Genomic DNA, 24,732 nt, shown 5'->3' with positions numbered 1-24,732 from the left:
TTTTTCAGTATCGAATGATCGTATCTTTAAAGGGGAATTCATTGTTGGTTTGTTCTCTCCACCCTTCAGGCCACAGCTCAAATGGAGGAGCGCATCAAGGAGATCATTCGAAGCAACTCCCCTGAGAATGTCTTGCCTCTGGCTGACGGTGTCCTCAGCTTCGCACATCATCAGATCATTGAGCTGGCCAGAGACTGCTTGGAAAAGTCCCGTCTCGGCCTCATTACCTCACGATACTTCTGTGAGCTCACGGATAAACTGGAAAGGCTCTTTCAGGAGGTGAATGATGCCTCCAGAGACTTTGCTTTCTTCATTCTTTTGAGCTAAAACTAACTTTCTGTATTTTTAAAATACTTCTACCCCTGTGTATTCCTCCATTTCAAGTTGTTTCTGATCATTGCTTTCATTGATGCATGCATATAGATGGCCACTTGTGATGTGTTCTGTCATTGTAATTCAGTCAACTGAGCGATCGGAGAGTGCAGAGGTGACCTTCATCAAGGAGCTGGTGAAGAAGATTCTCATTGTCATCGCCAGGCCTGCTCGACTCCTTGAATGTCTGGTAAGTTGACTATAATAGTTCTTCAGCAGTGGTCTGGGTCAGTCAGACAGAATCCTGTTGCATCTATCTGTTGTAAGATATCTGTTAAAATTTAATTGGTATTTCTAAATGCTTTAAGTTATGCAAATCAAAGTCAAAGTGTAGTCAGAGTTTTCTGTTAAAGATAAATACTATCTGCATTGTAGGAGTTTGACCCTGAAGAGTTTTATCATCTCCTGGAGGCTGCAGAGGGTCATGCCAAAGAGGGCCAAGGCATCAAGACCGACATCCCACGCTACATTATCAGCCAACTTGGTCTGACAAGGGACCCACTTGAGGGTAAGAGGACCTCAGTACATGGTTTTCAGTAGTCTCGGAGGGTTCACCCATGGGCTGTTCATAAGGTGTTTGAGAGATTTTGCACCAATGCCAAAAGCAAGTTAAAATTCAGTTTCAGTTTGCTTGGCTGACAATCATGCAGCTTCTGGGAGTCTGGGCTCACAGGTTTTTATCAGTCCGTTAGGAAATAAAGTTTTATTCACAGGCTCACAGGCTGAGTGCATCCAAGGAATAACTAGTTGCTGAATGGCCCCGGGTTCTGTAAAATTTTTATACAACACAATGATGAGTTCAGTGCCTATAAAGCTAGTCTTTCTGCTGGGAGCTTGTTTTATTGTTTTACAGCATTATAACAGAAAATATTTATTTAGGCTTTTTGTTACTGATCTAGTATATATATACATAAAATGACAGAGTTGAACAAAATCAACAAATTGGTCAAAATGTATCACAGTTATATATATTTTTTGGCATAAATAATTAGTATGTATTTATTTAAAAACAAGTTGTTGTTGTTTTTTTTCTCCCCACAGTCACTTGGTATCTTGCTACTGTTGTCTCTGGTTTGTTTATTTTGTTAAAGATTGTAATAGGTAAAGTAATATTATTGTTTTTGTGGCATCGGATGGACAGACTTTGAACTGTATAGAGCTGTATAATGACACTGTTATCTATTTTACAGCTGAAATTGAATTAGTTTTATAGCTAATTAATTTTATTTTCCTGCTTACTAATGTGATCCTTCTTTGAAACAATCTGGATCAGTGGCGAGTGGTGACTTTTTTTAACTGGGTATGCTGAGTGTCAAGTATGTTGCCAAATAATATACATCTTTAACATACTGCACATTGTGTATGGCAAGAATGTAAGAAGATATGTTTTCAGTGGACTTTCAAAACGACCTTTAAGTGTTTTTGTTTTTTTCCCAAGTCCCAACGATGATCCCAATGATTTTCAACATGATGCTTTAATAACTGGCACAGATTTACGGAAAATTAATATAGGCAAATACATAATTGACATGCTTATTCCCCAGATTTTATTATGTAAGATTTAAGTTACTGTATATCTCAATTTTAAATCATGTTTATATTAGCCAATATGTGAACCCATTCTCTCAAATGGCTCACGTGTTGTCAGTCAGTCATGAACATCATGATTGGAGCCTTTGTCAGAGCCATTGAATTCTCAGTTGGATTGAAAAAAATAGACTTTTGTGGTTCAGTTTTGTATAATACAACATGAAAAAATTGCGCAGAATGAATACATTTTATGCACTGTCTGTGAAATTATTGAAATTACTAAAATGCTCACATATTTTTAACTGCAGCACAAACTATGTCTAAATTGAGTTGGTCACACCAAAAAGCTTTACATTTATTGCAGTCTTTTTATTGGTGTATCAATGCATTGTATATGTTCAAGGTCAGGAGTCTAGGTGCAGATAATGCTTTCTATCCTTTTTATTGCATTTTATTTCTTGTAATGTTAGCTGAAAGCCTTGTACAGACACTCACACTGTAATAAAGCTCTGAATTTGTACTAAAGACTATCATTATCAGTAATGAGAACAGAATATGCTCATAGACCTTGATGCCTCTGTGTTGCCTTCTCTGCCAAAGCAGTGTTGGTTACAAAGCCCTCCAAGGGTTTCTAATCCTCAGAGAGCATTCACATCATTTGGTGTGATGACTGGAAATGGACATGGGCAGCTGTTGTGAGGGCTTTCTGATGGGCTTAGTTGTCTTTCGTAGGCAGCCGAATGACCCTCTGGTTCATTACCTCCTGCTGTTCATCAGTTACTTTTGAAGCCTCTTGAGAACTGCCTCACCGGGATTTGTGTGGAGTGGCAGTTTTTCCGAGTAAATGTTTCATGGTGTGTGTAGATTTTAATGTTGATTTCCACACCATTTAACAAGTTTAAGAATCCACAGCAGTCAGCTCTACCAAGTTACTCTTTTGGAAAAAGTGACTTAATTCTTTGTTTGTTTGTTTGCTTGTTTTCTTTAAGTTAAAAACAATGGCCAAACATAAGTTATATTGTTTAGCGAGAATAAAAATGAGAGGCATAGTTATTGTTAGTTATAGTTTTTTTTTCTTCTCGCAATTCAGTCCTCATCCAAAAACAATCCTGAACATTTACAGTAGTTCAAATATAGCTTAGTTATAGTATGTATTTTTATGCTGTTCGTAATATAAAAAACAAAAAACAAATGAATTGTCATTGTCTTGCAGAAATTGCCCAGTTAACTAGCTACGACAGCGGGATTGCAGAAACTCCTGAGACGGATGAGTCTGTCAGTGTAAGTAAACCAATTCACCAAGACCGCAAAATAGTACACTGCTGTAGAGCACAGTTGTTATTAAAAAATGTATGGAATATAAAGCCGATAAACAACTGTGATTATTAAGGCATGCCACAGAGAAGTTTTTAAACAGGAAAGTGTGTTTTCTAGAATAAAATTAAATTTAAGGATGACATGTATGAAAATTACTACAGTATGGGAACATTGATTTATTTGCTAAATACTTGAATTATTGAAATTCTATATCCAGTCCCACAGTTTGAGCGCAGCACTGCGGTCCCGGCGTAAACCCTGTGAGCTTGACTTTGAGATGATCAAAGTGATCAGTAATGGGGCTTATGGGTAAGTGACTAAAACATACAATGAGGTCATGTGACAATACTTAAGCAAATCATTGGGTAAAATGTTTAGCAATGTATGCAGCACATAGTTTGTAGAACATACAGCACAGTAAGCAAAGTCATTGTAATCCATTCCAAGTTTAGTCCTTTAAATTGGTTTTCTCTAAATCATTGTCACTCTGTGTTAAATTATCATACACTGTTCATTCAAACCAATATTTAATTTTTTTTATTTAAAGTGCGGTTTATTTGGTGAGACACAAAGAGACAAAACAGCGTTTTGCCATGAAGAAGATTAACAAGCAGAACCTGATGCTGAGGAACCAGATCCAGCAGGCCTTTGTGGAGAGAGATATCCTGACTTTCGCTGAGAACCCTTTTGTGGTCAGCATGTACTGCTCCTTTGAGACTCGTAGACATCTTTGCATGGTTATGGAGTATGTTGAAGGTATGCTGTAACACATTTACATTGCTTCATTATTCTGTTAGTGCTTGAAATACATGCATGGTTACGTTTTATGGGTAGTAACATGGTGACCAGAATGCTATTGGTAATAGTAATGATACTAGATTTAACATTTTGTAAACACCAATTATGTCTTAGTACAGTCAGCTCATTTGTTCAAATATTTAAGTACGCTGTAAACCATGTGTTGGTCAGTCAATAAATTAAATGAAATAATTCACATTGTTTTTTTCTAAATCAAATTTCAGGAAAAAAAATACCAAAAAATAAATGAGACTTGAGCTAAATAAAAATATGCAAAATGCTAAATAAACCCTATTTATAATATATATTCATTTTGTATGCAGCATTGATTTGTATGTTTCCTATCCTGACAGGAGGGGATTGTGCCACGTTGCTGAAGAACATGGGTCCTCTCCCTGTGGACATGGCTAGAATGTACTTTGCCGAGACTGTGTTAGCCCTGGAATATCTCCACAACTATGGAATCGTCCATCGAGATCTCAAACCAGACAAGTAAGCTTTGTGTGATAGATTAGAGAACTATTGCATAGTATGCTTAATGAAAGTGAAATGGGCGTGAGCAGTCAAAAAATGCGAGCTGATGGAAGCTGATCTAACATGTTTTCTGGCGGATGATTTGTATTGTTAGCTGATCCAAGCTGGCCTACCACCTGGTGGACCCAGTTTCAGTTTGGAAAGCAATCTTTGTTAAGCTAGTTAGCGTATGCAGAGGATCTGCCAGAACTGAAAAAAAAAAAAATGCTACCAGCTCTGTTTTTGTTCAAGCAGGGTTTTCCTCTGATAATTCTAATATAACTAATTGTTTTATTTTTCTTGCTCTGTGTTGTTACATTATAACAGTCTGTTAGTCACTTCAATGGGACACATCAAGCTGACAGATTTTGGCCTATCGAAAGTGGGGCTGATGAACATGACCACTAACCTCTATGAGGGTCACATTGAGAAGGATGCTAGAGAGTTCTCTGATAAACAGGTAAAGATCCAGTTCTCTATGAAAGTCCTGACAATTTGTTATTTGGTCATTGTCATAGCCTCTATGTCTGATATCTGCTCTGAAGAGCTAGTCTTTAGAGGAGCATGAATTTCCATGCTAGCCTGGTTTATCCTGGTTTGCTGGATAAAAAATTCATTATTATTCACATATTTTGCCTTTATTCTACACCGCTGTTTCCGTTCTCCTAAAAACTGTCTGTTGACTTCCTGGTTCTATGAAGCCCCTCCCTCAGAAATATGCAATGAGCTCAGATTGGTTGGCTGGCCCAGTGTGTCACTAACCATCTAGTGCACATTGTCCGGAAACATCATGCCCCTTACCATTACGAGTAGTTGCATGTGCTCTGGTGTATCGTAAGCAAAAGCATCATTGCCTTATCAATTTGAGCCCAAATCAGGCCCAGAGAATATTAGTGAAGAGGATCGAGCAGAACCTGTGCAAGCACGGCTCTTACAGGACGTTTCAGATTGGGATGTTAGTTGTCTCATACTTTTTAGGTACACTGTTATTTGTAAATGCTACTGATGTTTATGTTAGCTTTTGATATACGGTTTTATCCTTCGTAAAGCTTTAGTACAGCAGAGTAAATGATTGTGGTCTTGCATTTTTGTAGAGTAATTGTTTATAACGGTAACGCTCTACTACAACAACACTGCCTCTCCTCTAAAGCAGCCCAACATGGCCTCACCCCCTTTGTCACGTGTTTCTGGAGGCAAGGTTTATGTAAATTTTAGGATTTGTGATATCGCCAACCCCATGAAGAAGCAGCTGACTGTAGTCCCTACCAGCCGTGTGTTGTAGGCCTTAAAAAGTGAATTCTGTGAATTCAAATATCTTCCTTTGCATTGAACTTTAAGAATCTTAATTTTGCAGGTGTTGTTTATGCTCAAACAGTAACTTCACATTCTAAATAAACTTAAAAAAGTGAACTCATAATCAAAGACTTCTTTAAGGGTTGTAATTGTGCATACATTTTTCTTTACAGGTGTGTGGAACACCTGAGTACATTGCACCAGAAGTAATCCTAAGGCAAGGTTATGGGAAGCCAGTGGACTGGTGGGCAATGGGCATCATCCTCTATGAGTTCCTGGTGGGCTGTGTACCATTCTTTGGAGACACTCCAGAAGAACTGTTCGGCCAGGTCATCAGTGGTCAGTCATATTCTGAATTCCTGTTATGCAATACAGGCATGCTTCATTCAGCAAGAGCTTTAGCAGATTCTGACAGTGTGGCGTAATCTCAACCCTGCTTCTCATTAATACATATCAGTATCACATAGGATCAGCAAAAGACCCTTCAGGCATGCGGGTCTCCTGATTTATCCTCCACCTGTTCTGCTGCAAACCTGGATCTCTCTGGATTCATTTTGTTTTTATATGAGAATAATCAATATGAGTTGTCTAACAAAATGTTAAATTAAAAAAAGAAAGAAAAAGACTAAAGTTAATTATTTATCATTGCCACATAGCTTGCCTGTCACAGATATAAATAATGTCTATACCTTAAATCAAGCAGTCAGATTTGCCATTAACACTGGCAAGCACATTTTACATTTTAAAATTAAGTATTCCATTCCATGTTAGCTTTATTAACTTGAAACAGAAATGTATAAACTTGATATTAGTATTATATTATTATTTTATTAATAATTTTATTCTATTTTCTAGCTAAGCTGACAAGTATGAATGCGATTTATTTTTAACATGTAGTATCGTTTTCATAGCCATCATGCATATGCATATGTAATGAGACTGGCCTTTAGACTGTAATGACAGAACACATCCACTCATTTTCACACTGTTGCAAGAAGTTAAGCCAAGTAAAGTGACGAATATGCAACCCCTCTAAACATTTCAAATGCTCTGGTACAGTATATCATTTGTCCCCTTGACTGTGCCAAAATGTGTTTACCCTCCAGTTCAGTCCTCATCCAAAAAACAAACCTGCTCAATTATAGTTCAGTGTATTTAGATATAGAAAGTATATATTTATATAAGTATAGAAGTTTATATTTTATTTTTATTTTAATTACTAGTCACTATCATTGGGACTTTAAAAGTACAATATATAATGCACTTTTTTGGTGCCAGTACAGAAACATAGGTTTATGTATTGTATTGTTAATCCTATACAGGTGCATCTCAATAAATTAGAATGTTGTGGAAAAGTTCATTTATTTCATTAATTCAACTCAAATTGTGAAACTTGTGTATTAAATAAATTAAATGAACAGACTCAAGTAGTTTAAGTCTTTGGTTCTTTTAATTGTGATGATTTTGACTCACATTTAACAAAAAACCCAATAATTCAATATCTCAACAAATTAGAATACTTGATAAGACCAATAAAAAAAGCCTTTTTAGTGAATTGTTGGCCTTCTGGAAAGTATGTTCATTTACTGTACATGTACTCAATACTTGGTAGGGGCTCCTTTCGCTTTAATTACTGCCTCAATTCAGCGTGGCATGGAGGTGATCAGTTTGTGGCTCTGCTGAGGTGGTATGAAGCCCAGGTTTCTTTGACAGTGGCCTTCAGATAATCTGCATTTTTTGGTCTCTTGTTTCTCATTTTCCTCTTGACAATACCCCGTAAATTATCTATGGGATTAAGGTCTGGCGAGTTTGCTGGCCAGTCAAGCAAACCAACACCATGGTCATTTAACCAACTTTTGGTGCTTTTGGCAGTGTGGGCAGGTGCCAAATCCTGCTGGAAAATGAAATCAGCATCTTCAAAAAGCTGGTCAGCAGAAAGAAGCATGAAGTGCTCCAAAATTTCTTGACTTTGGTTTTCAAAAAACACAATGGACCAACACCAGCAGATGACATTGCACCCCAAATTAGATTAGATTAGATTAAACTTTATTTTCATTGCACATAAGGTACAAGGCAACGAAATGCAGTTAGCATATAACCAGAGGTTTAATAAGCAGTAAGTAAAGAATATACAGGTCTACAATACTGTATGTTACAAATGTACAATAAATATATAGATAAGGCAGTATTATGGACATAATTTACAGATTTTAAATACTATCAGCATGATATACAGATAGGTGTACTTTGAACATACTATACAGATGGATTATGTAAAAGTGTATGTACACTATAAGCGTAAACTATGACCATATGAACATCATTAACTCTAGTAAACCAGACAACGTCAGAGGCTTCTTACCTGGGCTAAGGATCATCACAAATAATCACAGACTGTGGAAACTTAACACTGGACTTCAAGGAACCTGGGCTATGAGCTTCTCCACCCTTCCTCCAGACTCTAGGACCTTGGTTTCCAAATGAAATACAAAACTTCCTCTCATCTGAAAAGAGGACTTTGGACCACTGGGCAACAGTCCAGTTCTTCTTCACCTTAGCCCAGTTAAGATGCCTCTGACATTGTCTGTGGTGCAGGATTGGCTTAACAAGAGGAATATGACAACTGTAGCCAAATTCTTTGACACGTCTGTATGCCTTGACCCCAGCCTCAGTCCATTCCTTGTGAAGTTTCCTCAAATTCTTGAATCCAGTTTGATTGACAATCCTCATAAGGCTGCGGTTCTCTCAGCTGGTTGTGTATCTTTTTCTTCCACACTTTGTCCTTCCACTCAACTTTCTGTTAACATGCTTGGATACAGCACTCTGTGAACAGCCAGCTTCTTTAACAATGAATGTTTGTTGCTTACCCTCCTTGCGAAGGGTGTCAATTGTCTTCTAGACAACTGTCAGATCAGCAGTCTTCCCCATGATTGTGTAGCCTAGTGAACCAAACTGAGAGACCATTTTGAAGGCTCAGGACATCTTTGCAGGTGTTTTGATTTGATTAGCTGATTGGAATGTCACCATATTCAAATTTTTTTAGATAAATGTGAGCCAAAATCATCACAATAAAAGAACCAAAGACTTGAACTACTGCAGTCTGTGTGCATTGAATTTATTTTATACGCAATTTTCACAATTTGAGTTGAATTGCTGAAAATAAGTGAACTTTTTCATGACATTCCAATTTTTTGAGATACATATTTGTTCTGTATATTTGCTTTAAATTAGACCTAACAATGTAAATTGCCTAAATATTTGAGTTGATTCTTTTATTATCCTTTAAGCCAGAAAACCTTGAAACAGTCCCATGTGTTTCTACAACTTCCAAATGTTTCTGCTACCATTAGTACATTTAGTGTTCGTTTTCTGTTATCGAGTTAGCATAGGTGTGAGTCTTAATTAATGAGCCTAGCTAGCTGCTGATTTCCTTGGGCATGGATGCATATTCATGCTTCTTAATGTGATTCAAATGTGATGCTTATGTTGCTGTAGAGACAAGTCGCAAAACAAACAAAGCACAGCTCTTCATTTATTTCACCCCCCTGGCCTTTATGGCAAAGTCCCCTTCTTTTTCTTTCTGATCTCAGCTCAGTTTTGTCGTTCCTCTGCAATCATTTGTGTTTTGATTGTGTCAAGGGCCCTGTTCTTTGTTTAGCGAAAAATACCAAATAACCTCTGGATACTGAAAATCCATGCACGTTGCTAGAATTGATGCATGTGAAAGTGGAATATTAAGATGCCTATTTATGTGTAATGGGCATTTTGATGTGTTTTAGTAATCACGATTGATTCATATGTAAAGACTTTCTGTGTTCATTAGTCTGGTGCTGTGCATGTTACAATAAAGGGCCAACAAAACCAGTGAGCAGCTTTCATGTTGAATGAAAATAATGAATTTTGTAAAAGACACTGGTTTTGTTCCATTTAGCTAATGAAGATGAAACTGTTTGCTGCTCCTTGTCTTAGATGAAATAAACTGGCCGGAGGGAGAGGATGCGCCACCAGCTGATGCTCAGGAGCTGATCACACTACTGCTCAGACAGAACCCTCTGGAGCGCCTCGGCACTGGTAAGGGTTAAAAATGTTTGAGATAATACTTGCCAAGCACCAAAAATGAGTAAAAATTGTGCTGGGCAACAATTATAAAAAAAAAAAAAAACTTGATTAATCGCATTATTGTCTTCGATTAATCGCATTATACACAAAACTAATAATGCATTCAAAAGTAGTGTATTGTGAACTTTTTTCATTTAAAAATAGGCCTATTGCTATATGAACAAAAGTGTGGTAACATTTGGTTTGCAAACACTTTAAACAAATAAGGTGTATTTTACAGCAGTGTACATTTTACATAGTAGCAGTTAAAATATTTATTGTAGCCTACATATCAACTTGTATCATTAATGTAATTAAATTTAATTAAATATAAAACAAGCTATTTTTCACTGCTGGGGCATTAACGTTTTAATAGAAAATATTTTATAGATTGTTATAGAATAACAAGTTATGCTCTAGAGTTCACAGCCTTGATCATAACATTATAATAGACACCTTCCTATTAGAGACCTGCATGATCACGAGACCCATTGCAGCAGAGTGCGGCGAAGGACACCACGTGATGTGGGGGTAGAGACTCGTGTGTGCGGGATGTGGGAGAATAATTAGGGTGTGCTCACACTAGGCAATCTTAACCCCCAAAGCCTGGTTCGTTCGCTAGTGTGATCGTTCCGTTTAGCAGTCCCTAGCTCGGTTGGAAGAGGTGGGCAAGAGTGCGGTTCAGTTCAGTGAGATTGAGCACTGACTGTGACAGATCGCAGATCTTCTGATACGTGCTGCATGATTGCGTGAATATTTCTAAACGGCAAAAGCGATAGGTCTGTAATATATTAATATTAATATATAAGTAATATATTGTGAATAATAATATAATAAACCACAAAGTTAACAAAATGATGCACTCCACTGTGTTGAGGGAGAGCGCTTCTCTGCTGTCTTCACGTGCTATCGGAAACCTCTTATTTCCAACTTATGAAAGTCATGATTACGAGCTCGTTGCCTTATTTTCTGTTAAAAAGTGACAGTGGTTTGTGAATGTTGATGCTTAGCCTAAATTATTTGGTCAGGAGCATTCCCTCCTGTGACCAATAATTTGTCTGTATGTATATTCAGAGCCAGTGAGCAACAGACTTTCATAATAAAAAACTGCATTAACGCGGGATAAATTAATGTGTTAACTTACCCAGCCCTAGAGAAATCTATTATTAAATATCTATTTATTTAAAATCATATTATATAAACTCTCACACAGCCACTAAACTACAGCGGCATCACAAACCAACTTTTGGCGTTAAAAAATTACTGCGATTTACTAAAGATGATCAGTGAAGAATAAGTGCTGAAAAGGCATGGACACCGTTATATTTGTGCCTGACCTTATTGAAAATGCATTTGTAGGAGTTTCCCTTTCAGATGTAAAATTTATGGGAGAAAAGTATTAAAATAAATCACGCAACACGATTTACTAATGTTTGCGTTCCTCAAATTACTGATATCTGCACCATAATTTAGTGCGCCAAAAAAGCATGTCTTAAAGCGTACACTAATTTGTGCTGCTCTTGGTAGATTATAAAGGTAATTATGAAAATTATCTGGCTGGGTCTGTCTTCTTTAATTTGCACATTCTCAGTAAATCACCCACAGAAATTTCCACTCCCATTAGGGCTTTTTTGGAATTGCGCTCTCATGCTAATCTACCCGGTTTAGTAAACTGGCCCTTAGCCTCAAAGAGCATTTATTTTAATTGCATTTTTCCTTAGCACCTAAAAAGAAATGCATCCCTTTGCACATTTAGAAGGTTTAGGGTGGACAAGCGTTTCTAAAATTTGATTGGATGTGTATCCTTAAGCAGGAGGGGCGTATGAGGTCAAGCACCATCAGTTCTTTCACAGTCTGGACTGGAACAGCCTGCTGAGGCAGAAGGCAGAGTTCATCCCCCAGCTGGAGTCTGAGGATGACACCAGCTACTTCGACAGTGAGTGACAGCAGGAGTGAAATCATTGTCCTTCACAGACAGTCTATGCAAGCAGTGCGGGACTGAGAGCCAGTGCCATATGTGTTTTTATGTCTTAAGGGAGGTTCAGATGTTCCCAGACTGATAGATTAGTCATATATTAGTAGAGCACAGTTGGATAATGATATGAATCTTTGTCATTTGTTTGGAGAAATGTCAACAGCTTGCTCAAGCTTGGTCATTTTTTTTTTTTTTTTTTTTTTACCCCGTGCTTTTGTCAAAATGTTTTACATTATATAGGCTTATACATGCACTAATAACAATGTAGATTTAAGTAAACATCCTGTTGTTTCCTCTTCCTGTGTATTGTATGATGGCCAAGCAAGATGACAGAATGTTTATTTTTAAATGAACTGTGCTTTTAAGATTTCTTATAATAACTGGGTCTTAAAATAACTAATATGAGAGCATCACCGCACAATGTGACACATTTTCTTCTTCAATCGCAGCACGATCTGATAGGTACCATCACTTGGAAACTGAGGAGGAGGAGGATACCAATGATGAAGATTTCAATGTGGAACTACGGCAGTTTTCCTCGTCTTCACACCGATTCTCCAAAGTGAGTTGTGTCTCTCTTTTTCCCCTCACAGGATTTAATTCAAGCAGTGCAGAATGACTCTGATGAGAATCTGACTAGTGTATGTTTAAATAAAGCAGCTGAAAACTATGACCAGCACTGTCTCTGACATATTGCTCAGCTCAAATGTTTACATGCATTCGCTTTTTTTGGAGGGATATAATTTTCTGGGTCAGGGAACAATATCGCACACAACAATTACTCGTGCACATCCTTGTTCTCAGGCATCCAAGGCTTTGGTGCATTGCAGTATCAGTTGCTTCCAGAAACTAACAAATGCTTGCACTGGAGGAATCTAGTGAAGGCTGCATTTTATACATATCTGCCATAATTATGGGTTTGCAGCTTGGTTTAAATCCTTTTTTTTTTTTCTTTTTATGAATAAACAAACTTGCTTGGGGGGGTGGGGGTATTATTTTTTGATTCTTTGTATTCTTTATCATTCTAATTATTCAGATTTATTAAAAATAATATTAATATCAACTTAAAATGTCATTCTTGGCCCCTTGGTTGAGAACCACTGTAGATGGATTTCAATTTTCAGGCATCTTCAATTATGGTATTTTTTGGTGGTGACTGGTGATTGCCATTTAAGGAATAAGCTGTTTTATAAGTGTACCTAATTTATTCAAAAAAATATTTTGAATAAAAAACTAAGCTGCATCTCTTACACCACCCAAACCTAAATGTCAGTGGGGTTCACGCAGGTCATTTAAAAACATTGGACAAATTCTTACAAATTTGCCACTGATTTGGCTTGGGACCATAAGCAACCACCTAGCAATCATCCAGAACACCATAACCTAACAACAACCTAACACTGACCAACAGAAGCATTTCAAGTTACATTTCCTTGCTTCAGGATTCACAGTCTCATTCTCATGGTTGTATGCCATCTAATGGAGTTTAGTGATGCATATATATGATATATATATATATATATATATATATATATATATATATATATATATATGATATTTGTTTGTTTGTGTATGTAGGTTTACAGTAGTTTGGATCTGTCTCGAGGACAGCTGGAAGAGAAAGGAGAACAGCCAGAGAAGACAACAGAAAGTCCTCTCACTGTTGACTCACTGAGCTGGACTCCAGACTTCACAGAGATGTATGTTACCCACACAACCGTGCCATAAAAATAGCTTAGATCCAAAATTAAGGTGAAAAATCAGAAATTAATATAAATATATTAATTTCCATATATATACTCACATGCTTCCTAGCAACACTATTTGTTTTGAAAATATTTTTGTTAATGAATTATATCAGAAACACAAAATCAGATTTAACTGGAAAATAACATTTCTGATAGTAGATTTTGCATTGTCTAGATTGGTCATTTATGGTCATTAGCTTGACTAAGTTGGTCCAGATGGTTGGTCAGAACACGTTCATCCTCATAGTACACCCTTAATAAAGCTGGTTAGAGCTGGTACACCTCTTTGGACCACCAACAAACCAGCTTCCATGTTCCTAAAAGCACCTTAAATTTGTAGAATTTGACTTTTTCAGGTGGATCATTTCATTTTTCCTTGTCTCTCTTCTCCAGCCCCTCTCTCTCTCATTCATCCGACACTGAAAGCACCAGCTTGAGCAGATGCTCCGGTCTTCTTCCTAAGTTTGCCATCTCTGCAGAAGTTGAGGACGGTGAGGGCTCCCTGGCTCTGGAAGACCCCAGTAAAGTGACCTTTAGTATTGGGGAGTTGCCTCAAGAGGAGCCTGATCCCACCACTCCCTGTAGCGCCATCAGTAACTCCACCCTCTCAGGTACAGGGGGGGATTTAAAAGAGTCGGGAATTGATCAAACTTCCTCCACAATCAATCAATCAATTTTTACTCATGATTCAGGTCTCAGGAGACTCCATGTATAAAACATTATTAAATGCAATTAATTTTTGCATGCCATTATTGTACATGATACATGATTTGCTTGTGATCAAACAGATAGCAATAATATCTAATGGCTTTTGATTTGGTCAGAGGAACATTAAACATTTATTAAAAGAGATAATAAAAAATAATAACAAGTAGAATAAATTTTAAATAATACAAATTATTTAAAGGGAAATAATTAGATTATAATTAGACTTTTCTTTTCTTTTTTTTTTTCTTTTTTTTTGAGTAGGCAGTTTCTCTGAGCACCTGGATCAGGCGTCCTCACGGGGAGATGGAGTGGAGAGTCTGGACAGCTCCTGTAAGCCCTCCTCTGATACAGCCTCCCTCCTGACTGCTCCCAAACCTGAGGCCACAGAAAAGCAGTGTACAGTCAGCAAAGTCCCAAAATCAGTGTCCACCAGCGCCCTGTCGCTCATGATTCCTGGAGGTAAGTGTACAGTATGTGTACTGTATATGAGAGAATATGTTGAGATATCTTTACATGTCCATGTCAGGTGTTTTTTTTTTAAATGTGGTTACCTGCTAAAGCCAGCCAATTTAATAATATAAGATTCAACCTCTCTCCTTTGTCTCCCCAGATGTTTTTGGTGTGTCACCATTAGCAAGTCCCATTTCTCCATATTCGCTGTCATCAGACCCATCCTCTAGAGACTCCTCCCCCAGCAGAGACTCCTCCCTCAGTGGCGTCATCTGTCGTCAGCCAATCATCATCCATAGCTCAGGGAAGAAATTTGGCTTCACTCTGCGAGCGATCCGGGTGTATGCCTGTGACAGTGATGTTTATACAGTATATCACATGGTCTGGGTAAGTGTGGCAGGGCTTTCCAGAACACCACTGTAGAATCCAACAGATGACAAAATGTATTCTCACTTATGTGAGATTTAATATTTGTATATTGTATTGTTTGGGAATAGAATGTAGAAGATGGTGGCCCTGCTCACAAGGCTGGTCTCAAGGCTGGAGACCTGATCACTCATGTGAATGGAGAAACCGTTCATGGGCTGCTTCACACTGAGGTGGTGGAACTATTGCTAAAGGTGCAAAAACCAACCAATGTTACATCCACAACACTTTTTCCACTGCTTGTTTTCCATTTAATTTTGTGTTACGTGACACTTACAAGTTTTTTTTTTTTTTTTGCAGAGTGGAAGTAAAGTCACAATATCCACAACCCCTTTTGAAAACACTTCTATCAAAACTGGTCCAGCTAGAAGAAATAGTTACAGAAGCAAAATGGTGAGAAGAACCAAGAAGCCAAAGAAAGAGAAAACTCAAGAAAGGTAAGAAAACTAGAATATCGTTATTCTTGTCTATTTCAGGTTTTACAAATGTTTATTTATTTTACATAGCCAGATTTGTATAAACTTCCTGCGCCTCAGTAGCAAGATCCCCCATTGCCACTAGATGTAGCTGCTGCTGCATAGAGTGTGTTCTGTGTTCAATCAATTCTTTTTGAATATTCCAATGTGTTTGTTCAGTTCAATCTTTTTTTTCTCTCTCCAGGCGGCGATCATTGTTCAAACGTTTTGCCATGCAACCTTCTCCACTTTTACACACCAGCCGTAGTTTCTCCTCGCTAAACCGCTCACTGTCTTCAGGAGAGAGTCTACCTGGATCTCCCACACACAGCCTCTCGCCACGCTCCCCCACAGCTGCCTTTCGCCCAACACCTGACTTCAACCAGTCAGGTGTGTGTTACATTTCCAAGACATTGTTCCTGATTTTAAAAAAAGTGTGTATGTATATACTGTATATATATACAGTACAGGCCAAAAGTTTGGACACACCTTCTCATTCAAATAATTCAAAGAAATCCTTCTCATTCTTTATTTCCATGACTATGAAAATTGTAGATTCACACTGAAGGCATCAAAACTATTAATTAACACATGTGGAATTATATATGGAATTGTATACATAACAAAAAAAGTGTAAAACAACTGAAAATATGTCATATTCTAGGTTCTTCAAAGTAGCCACCTTTTGCTTTGATTACTGCTTTGCACACTCTTGGCATTCTCTTGATGAGCTTCAAGAGGTAGTCACCTGAAATGGTCTTCAACAGTCTTGAAGGAGATCCCCGAGAGATGCTTAGCATTTGTTGGCCCTTTTGCCTTCTGTCTGCGGTCCAGCTCACCCCTAAACCATCTCGATTGGGTTCAGGTCCGGTGACTGTGGAGGCCAGGTCATCTGGCGCAGCACCCCATCACTCTCCTTCTTGGTCAAATAGACCTTGATGCCTTCAGTGTGACTCTACAATTTTCATAGTCATGAAAATAAAGAAAACTCGGTAGCACTTTATTTTACAGTCCTGTTCCTCATGTACATACTATGTACTTATTATAGTAATTACAATAACTAGGTACTAACCCTGAACCTACACCTAAACCTAACCCTACCCCATGTAGTTACCTTGTGTTACCAGAACTTTCTTAGATAAATACACTGTAAGTATACTATAAGTACATGTTAGTACACGTACTGTAAAATAAAGTGCGACCGAAAACTCTCTGAATGAGAAGGTGTGTCCAAACTTTTGGTCTGTACTGTGTATATGTATGTGTGTGTGTGTGTGTATGTGTATGTATGTATGTATGTATGTATGTTTGTATGTTTGTATGTCTCCGGGTGTAAATATATGCTGTTTAGTGCTCAGTGCACTTCCTGTTCAGTTCAATAAGGAATTATGGTGTCTTAATAAAAGTACTGTAAAAAATAGTAAAAAATGGCACTTATTTTAACATTTCATCTTTACACTCTTTCTTCCAGGTGGCAATTCATCACAGAGTAGCTCCCCCAGTTCCAGCGCACCTAACTCCCCAGCAGGCTCTGGACACATCCGACCCAGCACTCTGCATGGCCTGGGTCCCAAACTACCTGGACGGTTACGCCAGGGTCGACGTAAATCCGCAGGGAGCATTCCCCTCTCACCATTGGCTCGCACACCCTCCCCGACCCCTCAGCCTCAGCCGACTTCTCCTCAGCGGCCCCCATCTCCCTTGTCGACTCACACTATGGGAAACGCCAAAACTTCTCAGGTCTTCCCTGCCAAAATGCACTCACCCCCCACTATTGTACGACATATGGTCCGACCTAAAAGCGCAGAGCCTCCTCGGTCCCCGCTCTTGAAGCGAGTTCAATCCGAGGAGAAGCTTTCCCCCTCTTATTCTGGTGACAAAAAACATTTGTGCACCCGAAAGCACAGTTTGGAAGTCACCCAAGAGGAGTCTCAAGGGGAGGCCTCTTCTAGAGGGGAGCATATCCCACCATGCATAGAGGAGAGCACTTCCTGTGAGCCACCCACTATTACTCGGGTAAGGCCTGCTGAGCAGGGTTGCCTGAAACGGCCTGTCTGTCGAAAAGTTGGTCGACAGGAGTCAGTAGAGGAGCTAGACAGGGAGAAGCTGAAGGCTAAAGTGGTGGTTAAAAGGCAGGACTGGCCTGAGAGACGAGAGTCTGGGCAAAAACAAGACACCGTGCAAGATGTGGAAGGTGCTGCTGCTGAAGATAAGGAGCGGAGTGTCCTTACACGTCCCAGTTTGAGACCCCAGGGTTCTGAATCTGGATCCCTGGACAAGTCTACAAATGCTACTTTGAAGGATGTCCTCTACAAAAAACTGAACCCAAGAGTCTGTGAGAGCATAGCTGAGTCTGTCACTAGTTCGGAATGTGTATCACTTTTAAGTGAGAATTTGAGGTCGCCGCCTTGTCAATCAGAGCGACAAATGTCTCGGTCGATGAAGGAAAGTAAGCCGGAGAGAATAGATTTCAAAGCCTCCAACATGGAGTTTGTCAGAAAGAGACAATGCTTTGAGGATAGGGAGGAATCCTTGTGTCGAATACCCTCTGGTGTTCATGAAAGCATACATTTCAACACCACAAGGTCCAAAAGTCTTCAGCTGGATTCTGCGTTAGCTTTAGAACATGTTAAAGGGGGCATGTGCAACATCCATGCCACTACTGAAACTTTGGCACCTAAGCTTTTTAGTGGGAGAGGGGAGAGCGCAGTAGAAAAACTTCAGATGATTGCTTCTGATGGTCCTATCAGGAAGACCTCCTCGGAGTATAAATTGGAGGGAAGGCTTGTGTCCTCTTTAAAGCCACTAGAGGGCACCTTGGACATTGGTCTGCTTTCTGGGCCTCGGGTGTCCAAGACTGACACATGTCTTTTCAAAATGGCAGACAGCCATAGTGAAAGTACTATGTTTGCAGAAGATCTATGTGGAAAACCGAAAACCACAGAGAAACGGAAAAGTCAACATGCAGGGACTTCTGGGACACTTAACCATAAGGACAATGTGTATTTGAACAGTAAAACCATTACAAAAGAAGAGTCCATTTCAAATAAGGACTCTACAATAAGTCATGCTTGCAATGAGGCCTTGCATAATAGAAATACATTTATTGATGGAATGAAGGTTCAGTATACGACCACCAAAGTGGAGTCCATAGACACAAGTGTGAAATTGGAGACTAGGCTAAAGATAACTCAGGAGATGAGAACTGCACTACACAGTGCTCACTTTGCATGTGGGAATACGCCCTCCATCAGGGAAGTCAGCAATGAAGACCAGGAAGATGACATGGAAAATATAGAAGATGAATCTCCAAAGCAAAATGAAACTCGGCAGACACAACCAGTCCTTGGTAAAACCAATCATCCTGATGAATTCCTAGTGTCTTCTGCTTCTGTTATTGCTCAACTCAACTCTGTCCAGCAAAACCCAGGAGCAAATTCTGGCAAAAATAATAGTAGGCTGAGCAAGACACCAACTAGTTCACACAGTTCAGCAATGTCTACTGAGAAGGATAGCATAAATGAAGACAAACCAGCCGATACAAAGACCACTGCAGTGATAAAGCAGATCTGTTCATCAAAAGATGTTATGGACAATGTGGGTGCAACATCAAGCCCAACTGTGGCTGCAACCAAGACTCTGATAGATAGAAAGGATAGGGCTGTTAGCACCAAAGTCTTTCTTGACATCAATCCAGAGCATCTTCAAGACTTGAAGGAAAGCAAAACATCTAGCAGAGTGAAAAGTTTAGACAAAAATGTAGAGTCTGCACTGGGTGACCGAGCTGATGTTGCGCCAACCACAGCTGCTGACTCAGGTCAGGCTAAACCAGAGATATCTGTCAAAGGAACAGCAACCATCCCACAGAGTCTTTCTTTAGCTTCATCAGTCACAACATCCGTTGTGTCTTCTGTCTCTGCACCAGCAGATGCACCTGAGACCCTTATTATTAAAAACTCATTTTCTCCCAAGTCTAACCTTCAAAGAAAAACCATGTCATCTGCCGTTGCTGCCCCTTTGGAGGACATGCCTGCTACTGATTCAAAATCCAATGCCTGTGCAAGCACCACCCCACAACTTTCTGGGTTGGCTGAAGTAAAATCAACCAGCATCCAACCTCCACAGTCTGATCAGACTTGTGCCAAAATGTCAAGCTCTGTTGACTTGGCAAATGGACAGACAGCAAGTATTTCAGTTCAACTCTCCAAACAAATCTCAGACAGAACACAAAATTCCTGTGCATCAAGTAGGAGCAGAGAATTGAGTGTGCAAACCAATCAGTCTCAACAGGGCTTAACCAAAAAACAACATGCAGACAAAGTAAATCCGGAGGAGCCAAATAGCCAATCCAGTTTAATGGCGAAGGATATTAAAAACTTGTCAGCATATGAGGTCAAAATGGACTCGAGAGATAAAATGGCCTCTAAGAAGGACTTCAGATGCAGTGTAAGTGAGAAGAGTACCTGTGCCTCCAACCCTTCAGTCAAAACTGAAGTTTCAAATAGCTGTGAAAAGCGGGAAGCCATCTTCAGAAGCCAAGTAAACACGACAAAGGACATTGGTGCAAGCCCACCAAAGACTAGAAGTTGTGACACTTCAACAAAAGACACTGTGCATGTGCAGTCTGCTATTAAAACTCAAGAAAAACTGAAATTCAAGAGTGTCCTTGATGTAGACACTGAGAAGGTCAATAAGCAAGTTATGGACATGTCCATTGCAGAGACAAGTCCAGCACAGACTGCAACAAAACAGATGCAACCGTCTGGTAGTGCTGTATTAAAACAAACCCCATTGAGTTTGAAAAACAAGCCCAGAGTAGACTCGCCGCTTGTTATGCAATCTGTTGGGAAGGCAGCTGAAGATAAGGGAAAGCAGGAGAACATAGCACAGCTACAGCCCATTGTCAAAGACAACTTGGTAAAACCAAAGGAGCTAAGAGAGTCAGTCTTGTCTAAGCCCAAATCTCAGCCTCCCAAAGAGACCCACACTGGTTCTCGAGGTGGCTCCGTGCCAGTGTTGCCTGTACCAGCTGTTAAAATCCATGTGTCTAGTGGGCTTCCTCCTGGTAAGGGCAGCGCTGCTGAAATACTCAGACCTTCCTCAGAGGAGCAAGTGAAGTCCAGAATTGACGTTCAGATTTCAGCATCTTTGAAGGGCTCCAGCACAAGTGATCCCATACGGACAACTACTAGTACTGTTTCCAGTCCTGACCCTAAACATGCCTCAAGTGAGTCAAAGGTGACTGACAAACAGATTTCATCCAACCGAAAAGAGCAAGTGGAAAAAAAGAGAAAGGATACTCAAGATACATCGTCAGCATCCAAAACTAACCGCAAAGACTCGTCAAGAGGTGTGCCTTTGGCAAAGGATAGCACTACTATCGAAAAAGATTCAGTCCGTTCTAAACAAACAAAGGATACGCAACGTGGTTCAACTTGTAAAAAGTGATGTATTGTATTGTAGTTGCCAGGCGTATTGAATTTTAAAAAGGCTATAAGGATGTATATGTTTTGTCTATATGTAATATCATCAAGCCTTCTTATCTGAGGACCGGTGAAGCTGTTACTTTGGGTTTTTATAAGAAACCAGAGATGAATTTGTTTGTTTGTTTGTGTTGTGATCTATAATGCTTTGTCTAAAAAAAGTGTAGGCTGAATGTTGACTTTTTTTGCTGCTGATTTGTGGTCTTAGATCTCACAAAACACCAAAATTAGTCATTGTATTGTGTTGTGGTGTGATGTAACGAGTGGCGTGTGCAATAACTGGGGAGAGATGGAGTGTAGATGCCTTTTTTAAGGATTTAATGAACTCTGCCAATCTTGGTTGAGTGTAATTGTTCCAAACAAAAAGCACCTCAGATTCAGAGCTGAAGGTGCATGTTAACTGACTGTGTAAAAAAAAAAAAAATTAAAAAAATATGTGTATTTGATGTATTTAAAAACCACTAGGAAAAATATATGTAGCAGTGGTGCTATTAATGTGGCTTACACTCTGCAAGAACAGATCCTTTTTTTTTTTTTTTTTTTTTTTTTTTTGAAAGTTTTGTTTTGGGTAGTGTTGCACAGAGGGAAAGCACTTTTTCCTGTGCTTCTCACCTGGAACTATTTTATATTGGAATCATCTTATGGTTCTGGAATCGTAGCGAAAGGGGCCTTAAGAGGTTTTTTTTTTGGGGGGGGGGGTTGTTTAGCTTGCTGTTCTTAGCAGGTCATGGTGAAATTCACATTCCTTTCACATACATTTCTAAGGATTCATTTTTATGCAATATATTGTAAATAGAGCAGCATTAATTGTACAGCGGGGTCGGTTGAAAATGAGTGTTGTATGTTTTATATGTATATATTTTGTTATGTAATATGTTTGTATATTGTACTTAATGTTGGTCTCCTAGGGATGTTATCTGCTCAGTAATTGTGCTGATATAGAGTCAAGAGTCTATCTAGCAGAATAATGATAGTCTCACTCTGAAATGAAGTGTACTTGAAGTTTCACTAAGGTATGAAGGGGTTAAACCACATGCATTTTCAGAAATGTACTTTAGTGAGGCAGAAGAGTTGCTCTCCAAATGTTCGTCATACATGATGCCACTAACAAGGAAATCATGCATTTACATAAAAACAGGGACAAGGCAGATGTAGCACATTACATAAAAGGCAAGTTTCAGAGACTGAATGATTACCCCAAGTTTGCTACTATGTAGATTATACAATCTGTTTTTTCAAAAAAATAAATAAAATAAATCTCAAGCTTTAAAGGCTAACATTTGGCATACAGGAATGTGACGTATTTCCCCTGGTTTGGTTAAAAGGGCTTATACAGGGATAATCAAATGCGCTTTAGCAACACTTGTGGTATGGCAGGGTTTCACTGCATGTTCGTTCTTCACATCCAATCAGTTTCTTACATATTCATATGCAAAGTACACTTACAAATGGGAATTGTGTAATACTTTATTAAATGCATTTGTGCTATTAACATCTCTAGTAACGTAATAGAACTGCTAAGTGCATTACTTTTGAAACCTTTCAAAGCTCTCTTTGCTTTTTTAAAGGTTGTGTCTAAACGTTAAAAAGCATATTCGTCATTATTTGTGCTTGATTTGACCCTCAGATAGTTGCATTGTAGCCACTGAAGGTTAGCGTCACAACAGAGAAGAGGACGAATCATTGTGTCTTTAGATATTTGGTCTTAACTTTAAACCTGCTATAGCTCTGCAGGTGTGTATACATCACGCACCAACTTAAAGTAAAGCGAACTGTGTATCTAGGCCAATTTCAGCATACTTTATATTGTGAAACATCTAGGCTATATTACAGTATGATATTCAAGTATTTGCGATTAATGTTTTAATGTAAACGGCATATATCTGAGCTAAACACACATTTTCATAAGTAATTAAACAACGAATGCACCATTTAAAGAATCTATACATATAAAGATTTTAAAGCGTATTCGCAGACTGCAGTTTCTGTTCCTTATAGACTTTACAAATGTAGTTTAGGAGGTCTAAAGGAAACACAATGCTTATTGGGAATTTGGGGAAGAGTTTCTAAGCAAACATAATAGAAACCTTAATGATAAAACGTGAATGTTCAAAATATAAACAGTAACCCCAGGCGTTTATGTTGTTGGTGTTTGTTTTCCTTCTTCCCTTTTCTGACTATTAATGTTTGAATCCTTAAAGAAGCACATTAAATGTTTGTTTACAACTACTTCATGGATGTATATTTTGTACATTCTGTGTTATTTGCCAAGATCGATGTGTGTGTGTGTGTGTGTGTGTGTGTGTGTGTGTGTGTGTGTGTGAGTTCCTCTTTGAGGACACTTGCCGTTGAAGGCTGTTGGGGTGGAAGCCTAATTGTGGTCTTTCCAGTTCAGTATGTTCTTGCTCGTTTTTCTGTCGTCTCTATGTGTGAAACGAGTGTTTATGTAGATGACTCTGCTTATTATTGTCTTTTAGGATCTGTGCAATAAGAGATGTGGTTTTGAGTTTTGTACATCAACCACAGAAAGCTCTATGGATGTCATAGATGTTGTCTACAAATATTTATACTTCTAATGTTGCATAATACTGAAAATAAAGCATGTCCAAATGACCTTTTATTGCATTTTATTGTCTTTTCAGCATATGCAGTACTTACCAATTTTGATCTCCAACTCATAGCAGATATTCATGTTATAGGTTTATGTGGTCTGCATTTGGAAGGAGACCAAACAAACTCGTCTTAATTTACAGTTGTGAACATCTTGAATATTTTCTAATTCCCCTGACAAGGCAGAAAAATGGCAAATGTCTACATTTTTACAACTCAAGTCTTGCCTGAGATGTGCGAGACTTTTAAGCAAGTTCTATTCTTAAGCAGTCATGTTGCATGAAGATAAAATGAGGGTTTCCAAAAGAAGGACATCTTTCGGACATTTTGAGTTGCATTGAGAGGCTGTGAACTGCAGAACATTTGTGAGCCATAGCTGAGATTGAAGAGCTTCAGTTCACTCAGTCCAAACATCTGCTCATTACAACAAGGTTCACAGGGATTTACTGAACTGAGACTGAGATCCAGCTCCTCCAGGAAGCATCTATTGCTAATATTGAGTTGCTTTGAACTCCCACTCATGGACAAGTATGTAAGCAAGGGAAAGTTTCTGGTGTTTATGTGGCAGACATCTTTAAAGTGGTTCTCATCTAGCACCAGATGGGACAGTGCGAATAGGCCAGTCATGTTAAATTGCAATTGCAATACAATTTTTAAGCCCTTAGGGTCAATTAAATGTGGAATTATCTGGGTCTAAGAAATGCTGAAGCTGGAAATCCAGGTCAGTAACAAGGGTCTTGCAAAAAGATTGTAGTGCAGCTGATGGTATGTAAACATTTGGATCGGTTTCATACAATCCCAGGTTCAGTCTGTTACATTTAAGGCCTTCAAGCCCTTTCATTAGGGACGAGGAGTTCATCTTGCTAAGGCAGCCACTGAAATCAAGACTACTCTAGTTCTGTGACTGAAACGCACCTGGTTCTATGTAGACAAAATCATGTCCTTTAAAGCTGATG

The 24,732-nt window shown here is 38.8% G+C and overlaps 1 protein-coding gene across 5 annotated transcripts in view; it reads left to right on the top strand.

The window, feature by feature from the left end:
* mast4 (microtubule associated serine/threonine kinase family member 4) overlaps nucleotides 1-23,780 on the top strand; it is a 101,480-nt gene extending 77,700 nt beyond the window's left edge. For 4 of the 5 annotated variants that reach the window (XM_052591725.1, XM_052591727.1, XM_052591729.1 and 1 more), the window contains 20 exons: nucleotides 70-279; nucleotides 461-562; nucleotides 748-880; nucleotides 3,116-3,183; nucleotides 3,437-3,528; nucleotides 3,767-3,975; nucleotides 4,371-4,509; nucleotides 4,858-4,990; nucleotides 5,997-6,162; nucleotides 9,793-9,894; nucleotides 11,732-11,857; nucleotides 12,346-12,458; nucleotides 13,475-13,596; nucleotides 14,038-14,255; nucleotides 14,614-14,811; nucleotides 14,963-15,189; nucleotides 15,300-15,422; nucleotides 15,529-15,665; nucleotides 15,889-16,073; nucleotides 17,155-23,780. In XM_052591725.1, coding sequence (XP_052447685.1) covers nucleotides 70-279; nucleotides 461-562; nucleotides 748-880; nucleotides 3,116-3,183; nucleotides 3,437-3,528; nucleotides 3,767-3,975; nucleotides 4,371-4,509; nucleotides 4,858-4,990; nucleotides 5,997-6,162; nucleotides 9,793-9,894; nucleotides 11,732-11,857; nucleotides 12,346-12,458; nucleotides 13,475-13,596; nucleotides 14,038-14,255; nucleotides 14,614-14,811; nucleotides 14,963-15,189; nucleotides 15,300-15,422; nucleotides 15,529-15,665; nucleotides 15,889-16,073; nucleotides 17,155-21,131 — 6,780 coding nt within the window. In that variant the 3' untranslated portion in view covers nucleotides 21,132-23,780. The remainder of the gene's footprint in view (nucleotides 1-69; nucleotides 280-460; nucleotides 563-747; nucleotides 881-3,115; nucleotides 3,184-3,436; nucleotides 3,529-3,766; nucleotides 3,976-4,370; nucleotides 4,510-4,857; nucleotides 4,991-5,996; nucleotides 6,163-9,792; nucleotides 9,895-11,731; nucleotides 11,858-12,345; nucleotides 12,459-13,474; nucleotides 13,597-14,037; nucleotides 14,256-14,613; nucleotides 14,812-14,962; nucleotides 15,190-15,299; nucleotides 15,423-15,528; nucleotides 15,666-15,888; nucleotides 16,074-17,154) is intronic. The other variant, XM_052591726.1, reaches the window with a different exon arrangement.
* Nucleotides 23,781-24,732: the final 952 nt, after the last annotated feature.

Source organism: Carassius gibelio, chromosome A5 (assembly GCF_023724105.1).
Source record: "Carassius gibelio isolate Cgi1373 ecotype wild population from Czech Republic chromosome A5, carGib1.2-hapl.c, whole genome shotgun sequence".
Taxonomy (NCBI): domain Eukaryota; kingdom Metazoa; phylum Chordata; class Actinopteri; order Cypriniformes; family Cyprinidae; genus Carassius; species Carassius gibelio.
This window is presented reverse-complemented; position numbering and strand designations above follow the sequence as displayed.